The following is a 7784-nucleotide window of genomic DNA, read 5'->3' as shown; positions in this document are numbered from 1 at the left end:
TTTATATATAACATTTAGATTTAACATTTAACATTTAGATTTATATATAACATTTAGATTTAACATTTAGATTTATATATAACATTTAGATTTAACATTTAACATTTAGATTTATATATAACATTTAGATTTAACATTTAGATTTATATATAATATTTACATTTAACATTTACATTTAAATATAATATTTACATTTAACATTTAACATTTACATTTAAATATAATATTTACATTTAACATTTAGCATTTACATTTAAATATAATATTTACATTTAACATTTAGCATTTAGATTTAACATTTAAAATCCTGTTTTAAATATGAAAAGTTACAAATATTATACTAAATGTTGTAAAAAATGACTCGAAAAAACATGTTTTTGTAAGATTTAGAGCTAAATGTGGAAAAATGTTGCTGTTAATTTCGGCATGTTTCAGTTTACAAACGGCGCCCCATAGCCACGAGCCCGACGCGGGACCCGACGTATTAGCCAGGTTTTTTTGGGGGGGGGGGGGGTTTAACCACGGTTCAGAGCCGCGGAGCTGGGCTTCGGTTAGTTTGGAGTGAGAAAAATGCGTTCAAGTTTGCGGTTTTGCCTTGTTATACAATATTTGAAATTTTAAAAACTAACGAGGAACTGCATTTTGGGAAATATTTGTGGGTGGTTTCTTTGTATTTTTTTTGTACTACTTGAACACTAAAGTGGCCCTCCAATGAGATGACAGTGCTAGCAGTGGCCCATAGCTCATTGAAGTTTGAGACCCTGGCTTAAGTGAACTAGGATGCTTAAGGCTACCCTGAGAGTATGTATAGATGGAAAGATTTTTACACTAGAGTATGCCCCCTACATCTTGTTAATTATGGTAATTTCATGTGTTATGCATTTCTGTGACAATAAGGCATTTTTCTTTTTTTAGATTGTTTTTTTTCATGGTAAAATAAGCATTTTTCTGCCTTTTTATATTAGGGTTTGTTAGAGTGCAGGGAGAGTTTTTATGGCTTAAAGTATATAAAAATAATAAAAAAGAAATATGGTTTCTACTAACCCCCGCGATAATCAAGAGACTACTGTATTGCAGTGCAGTTACGCAGTTTTGTTCTACTCTTGGAAGGTGGCGATATGCTGGTTCCTGTCGAGTTTAAGGGAGTGAGCAAATGGGTCAGGGTACCAAAGACAGACGATGCCTACAATTACTCCGAATTTTTGCAAGGAGGTAATTTGAGTGTAGTGATTAAAAGTAACTAAGTAAATTTATTCATATACTATTCATGTAAGTATTGTTTTGATTTACTTGTACTTTACTCAAAGCCTTCACTGCAGTCCAAGGGCAAATACTGTAAGTTTACTTCACTACATTGATTGCTAATTTAAATGAATAATTCTTTTAGTAATTGAATGAATAAAGAATTTATAAATATTATCAAAGTAAAACTGTGATTTACGGATTTATGAATTATAAATTCATATAGAACTTTATTGATTGTTTCTTTTTTAGTGCTGGTGAAATTCAGTTTGCCAGGTTCTACCAATTTGGTCCTGATGGATTCTGCGGGAGTGGAAGTGGATTCGGACATATTTGATGAACTTTTGAAGTCATCTCAGGTGTCTTTCAGTGTCTTCACTGAAGAATGCAGTGGTAAGAAGTTTAAGCCGTATGTTTCATTTAAAAATGCGTTGTTAAATTTACTAATTTATAGTTGGTGTAATCATGTTTAAATCTATGAGGCTGTCTGTATTGTTAGACAACAGTGTTGCAGGGTCTTCTCCAGATCACACATCTTCATTAGAGTTGTCACCGTCACCTGCATCAGGAGGATCATCATCAGGTTCAGACACAACAATAATACTCGAATCTACCAAAGCTCGGAAAAGACAGTTAATTGAAGGACCTCCTGACAGCAACACTGCAAGAAATGTAAGTAATCTTCAGGATATGATATGTTGTAACTTAAGATTGCCAATTACCTGTTCATTTGTACCAATACTCAATATCTTTAAAAATATTATAAAAAAATATTATAAAAACAAAACAGTGGTCCCTCTCATGATTAAATAAGATGTAGTGATTAATGCAAAGGTTATAGCAGTTGATGCTGATAATTTTTATACCCACCTGGTAGGTGCTTTCTATGAATTTCTTGCAATTGTTATTTCAGATCGTCAGAGCAGCCTTGTATTCAAAGCCAGATGGTGATCAAGTATTTAAGGAATATGAGAAAACAAACTGCCTCTCTGATACTACAAGAAGAAAGATGGTGAACATCCTTGTGGCAGACATGGTAGAGAGTCATGGGTAAGTGATGTAAACATTAAGAAAAATCTTTGTTTTGTTTTTTTTTGTCTGTAATTTTAGTTGTTTACCATTATTGCACCACTTAAATTGATTCTTCTATATGTCATGAAGTCGTTGTTAAATCAAATCAATCATAGTTTTCATTAGTTGCTAACCCCGTATTGATAATGTTTCAAAAGAAGTCACAATTTGTTATGGAGTGATCTTATTTTCCATTGTCATTATTGTAGTTTCTGAATATACAGTGGGGCAAAAAAGTATTTAGTCAGCCACTGATTGTGCAAGTTCCCCCACCTAAAATGATGACAGAGGTCAGTAATTTGCACCAGAGGTACACTTCAACTGTGAGAGACAGAATGTGAAAAAAAAAAAAATCCATGAATCCACATGGTAGGATTTGTAAAGAATTTATTCGTAAATCAGGGTGGAAAATAAGTATTTGGTCAATAACAAAAATACAACTCAATACTTTGTAACATAACCTTTGTTGGCAATAACAGAGGTCAAACGTTTACTATAGGTCTTTACCAGGTTTGCACACACAGTAGCTGGTATTTTGGCCCATTCCTCCATGCAGATCTTCTCGAGAGCAGTGATGTTTTGGGGCTGTCGCCGAGCAACACGGACTTTCAACTCCCGCCACAGATTTTCTATGGGGTTGAGGTCTGGAGACTGGCTAGGCCACTCCAGGACTTTCAAATGCTTCTTACGGAGCCACTCCTTTGTTGCCCGGGCGGTGTGTTTTGGATCATTGTCATGTTGGAAGACCCAGCCTCGTTTCATCTTCAAAGTTCTCACTGATGGAAGGAGGTTTTGGCTCGAAATCTCACGATACATGGCCCCATTCATTCTGTCCTTAACACGGATCAGTCGTCCTGTCCCCTTGGCAGAAAAACAGCCCCATAGCATGATGTTTCCACCCCCATGCTTCACAGTAGGTATGGTGTTCTTGGGATGCAACTCAGTATTCTTCTTCCTCCAAACACGACGAGTTGAGTTTATACCAAAAAGTTCTACTTTGGTTTCATCTGACCACATGACATTCTCCCAATCCTCTGCTGTATCATCCATGTGCTCTCTGGCAAACTTCAGACGGGCCTGGACATGCACTGGCTTCAGCAGCGGAACACGTCTGGCACTGCGGGATTTGATTCCCTGCCGTTGTAGTGTGTTACTGATGGTGACCTTTGTTACTTTGGTCCCAGCTCTCTGCAGGTCATTCACCAGGTCCCCCCGTGTGGTTCTGGGATCTTTGCTCACCGTTCTCATGATCATTTTGACCCCACGGGATCAGATCTTGCGTGGAGCCCCAGATCGAGGGAGATTATCAGTGGTCTTGTATGTCTTCCATTTTCTGATGATTGCTCCCACAGTTGATTTTTTCACACCAAGCTGCTTGCCTATTGTAGATTCACTCTTCCCAGTCTGGTGCAGGTCTACAATACTTTTCCTGGTGTCCTTCGAAAGCTCTTTGGTCTTGGCCATGGCGGCGTTTGGAGTCTGACTGTTTGAGGCTGTGGACAGGTGTCTTTTATACAGATGATGAGTTCAAACAGGTGCCATTCATACAGGTAACGAGTGGGGGACAGAAAAGCTTCTTACAGAAGACGTTACAGGTCTGTGAGAGCCAGAGATTTTCCTTGTTTGAGGTGACCAAATACTTATTTTCCACCCTAATTTACGAATAAATTCTTTACAAATCCTACCATGTGGATTCATGGATTTTTTTTTTTCACATTCTGTCTCTCACAGTTGAAGTGTACCTCTGGTGCAAATTACTGGCCTCTGTCATCATTTTAGGTGGGGGAACTTGCACAATCGGTGGCTGACTAAATACTTTTTTGCCCCACTGTAGTGCTTCTTAACAGGGATGGTTGACAACAGCAAAACATTAGGAAAATGTCTGCATCAAATTGTCATAGTCCATGTGGAGCATAATCCAAGTCTACATTTTCATTATTCTTAAAGACCTGTCAGGTGTGTGATGTGGTCAGTCATGTTTTACAGATGATAGGTAGTTTGGGTAGTTCAAATCATACACCTGGATACATGTTGTTCTTGTTGCTGACATTTTATAATTGAATTTGAATCTGTGTTGGGGTAAATAATTGATAGTTTTTGTGTTCTCTGTATCTGCCTTTTAGGAGGATCCCACCAGTAAGTGTCCGCATTATGTATGCACTTGGGATTACAACCTTGTTCCCAAACTTGAAGGACCCAGATTCAAAGAATGGTTATGTAAGTTATGATGTTATGATGCATACATGCTGTCAGTGTCATAGTCCTGGGTCTGTGACCCAGTTTTTATGCAATTAAGACTTTTTTGATTCTGGTTTACGTGATAAATGCCTACACCTGCAGATATGACAGTCAGTGGTCTGTGAAAGTATTTTGTTGTTGGCTTTTCTGATGGAGTGGTTAAAGAAATCATATGATAAGACTAATTCAGGTCAGTCTGTCATTCAGGCAGTTTATCAAGTTATTCCCTAATGGACCCAAAATAAATAAATGTAAAAAAATGTCATTGTGTAACAATTGATTTAAATAGACCTCTAATGCATGATGCCATATCTGGCTTTTTGACATGTAGCACTGAACAATCCCACCAGTCAGGAGTTTTCTTCACTTGCTACAAACAGTGTAGGTAGAGTAGCAGGTAATCAATATTGAACAAATATCTCTCTTGCTCTTAATTCGGCAGGAACATTTCTATGATCACCAGAGTGGTTCTGGTTACCTGGCATGGAGATTGAAAACTGTGCAGCGCAACTCTACTGAAGAGATGAAGAAATCAAAGTCAGCTTTTCAAGACAGCCCCAAGACTCTTCGCAACTTCGCAACAAATGCGAGACAGTTGTCGGGTGATGAATGCAAGGAAGCTATGTCAGTGATGAGGCACTCGACTGACATGAAAGTTGTCAAAGAGAAAATGAAGGTGACTTTTCAACATAGGCAAAAAGTGATTCAAGATCCAGCCACAGCTTCTTCTGTCCTGGACCTTTTCCCGAGATTTCTGGATACACCTGGCTTGGTAAGGCATAAACTGATTGACTGACAGCTGTGTGGTTCCTTTGTTTGTTTGCTCGTTAATGCGTTCTTTCTATTGTCACATTTTGTGTTTCAGATTGACCAAGACTTCACAATGCTGTTTGGGGAGGAAGTGTCTGGTAAATTCCTTGCAAAGTGGCCAACATTCTTCAAGCCAAGAATCATCAAAGATTGCAAAAATCTGTCTCAGAGTACAGAATTGGATGACCTGCTCGTCTCTGCACAGGGGGACTCTGACGAGGGTGGTAAGTTGGAGATGGTAGACTTCACATGTCTTTACAGCATTTTCACAATTCCCACAGCACAATATATTAGGTGGACCATACTATTAAATCAAAACATGTTTTGGCACCTTTACAACAAATTGGAATACAGCTGTCGATTTTATAAATTACGTTGGGTTTCTGTTCATTTCAGTATGGTATGAAAAGGAATTTACAAACAAACTTTAATGGCATTTAAAGTTTGACAAAAAAAAGTTACTTAATGTTAGTATTGTTATGACTCAATATTTACGTCACTTGGTGGCCAGAAGATTTTAAGTGTCTTGAAATGAATTTTCATACCATACTGAAGACAGTGGAAAACTGCTTTATTTGAAAAATTATCAGTTATCCAAAACTGAATAACATTGAAAAAATGACTGCTGTGGACCTTAAAATGACAGTAATTGCGATTATCCTAATTCCTATTCTGTAGTATGGGACTGCGAGTTGGCTGCCATTCTTTTGCTGCTTCACTTGTTACCTCCAACATCTAAAGGAAGGAAGTCTTCAAAGATTAGCACATCAGATGCTGCTCACCACCTAATGAAATTCATGAAGGTATGATTTTTAGAAATGTGTTAAAGTAGCTTTCTCTTTTGATGAGAAAAGATCCAGATTATCAGATGTTTTAAGAGGGCAAGGGGTTCCACTGTGCAGCAGATATATCTATGCCAGATAGGCTTGGTGTTGCAACGCCGGCACATTATTGTTACCATTAAAACTAAAATTACACATTGGAACAAAAATAACTGTGGGCCCGAAGTAAAACATTTTAATATTGTCTTAATTTTAGGCAGCACTGCCACTCAACATCCGATTACCAATTTTGTTTAATGTGAATCATTTGGTTTCTTTCACTCCCTCAGGTGGGAGGTAGCATGGAGACTTTTCTTAAGGCTGGCCCCACTCAGCCATTCCTCCTGTGTGTTGGAGAAAGAAAGAACATCATCCAGACTTTCTACATTGTCCTAGATCAAAAGATCATTCCCTGTGTGACGCAGACGGGAGTTGCAGCTCTTGACGAGCTTTTCAAGGCACATTTTGTATTTGCCGTGTCCTATGACGAAGCATTGCACAACTTCTACACATTCATCCAGACCACCGTGTATGGCATTGATGTTGGCAGCGTGAAGGAGAGTCCTCGGGTCAGGGAAATCAGAGCAAGAATTCTTCACAGTACAGTCTAAAGACATAGACTATACAGCACTTTGACTGTTCTTGTGTTACTTTTGCAAGATACACCACACAAGTTGCTCAGTGTTATTTAGACATGTCAAGTTCCAGCAACATTTTTACTTTTGAGCTTTGGACAGCCTAGATATTAATTTATCTTTTACAAGCAACACCTCTTCAAAGCACGTGGAGACTTTGTTGACTCAGAGGTCATCAGTAATTTTTATTTTGAGCCTGCACCTTATGATAGAACCTCTGTTTCACAGCCTGTAAATGTGGCTCATCTTGTGACAGGCAAATACTAGACATGTATAGGACTGTTATTTTTCAACTACAATCCTCAGGAGTTCTGAAAGTACTGTGCAGTGTTTAGTTGGTTCATTGGAGGAAAGTGTTAATGACATATACGTCATTGCACATGCAAAACAATCTGTTGTTGAATGTTTGTCATCAAGAGAAACCTCGGAAAAGTTGAATGTTTTGATCAGCTTGAAAACCCATTCTCATATCTTAACAGAATCTAAAAGGATGAGACATTTTGAGCAAAAATGGAAAATAGTTGAACCTGTAGAGCATGTTTTCCTGTGTGTGTTTTGATGTACTTAAAGCTGCTTGTGCATGCTCTAAGTAATTTGGAGACTGAAGAAATGATCAATGGTCACTTAAATGCATTTGTTATTGAGGATAAACTGGATGCTGTTGCACTGATCTGTGTAGATAATGTGGTGTATTATAGACCTTACAATGGGCAATTTTCAAATGACACTAATGACAAAATGTAGATTGTCCAATATTGTAGTTTTGTATATATTTATGCGCTGTTTATTTGTGGTGTATCTGCTGTTTGAATACAGAGTATTTTGAACACTGTCCTGTTGTTTCTTTTAATGGGTAGAATGTCTGTAGCTGTGAATACATTTTAATTAATTGTAGCAGTAGAGATATCAGAGATTAATGGGAGTTTATTGTAATCTGGCTAGTATTGATGATTTGACTGACACTAGT

General features: G+C 37.7%; 1 protein-coding gene across 1 annotated transcript; it reads left to right on the top strand.

The window, feature by feature from the left end:
* The first annotated feature begins 1118 nt into the window (after nt 1-1118).
* Nucleotides 1119-6793, top strand: LOC146624726 (uncharacterized). Its single transcript, XM_085363468.1, has 9 exons — nt 1119-1212; nt 1495-1632; nt 1757-1914; nt 2156-2292; nt 4437-4530; nt 4994-5323; nt 5417-5582; nt 6040-6164; nt 6473-6793. Exons 1-9 carry the CDS (start codon nt 1119-1121, stop codon nt 6791-6793), a joined length of 1563 nt encoding a protein of 520 aa, XP_085219594.1.
* Nucleotides 6794-7784: the final 991 nt, after the last annotated feature.

This window comes from Diplotaxodon limnothrissa, linkage group LG10, assembly GCF_057381915.1.
Source record: "Diplotaxodon limnothrissa isolate DT_005_m linkage group LG10, D_limnothrissa_male_GT1.1, whole genome shotgun sequence".
NCBI classification, from domain to species: Eukaryota; Metazoa; Chordata; class Actinopteri; order Cichliformes; family Cichlidae; genus Diplotaxodon; species Diplotaxodon limnothrissa.
Note: the sequence above shows the minus strand (reverse complement) of the source record. Positions and strands in the feature narration are given on the sequence as shown.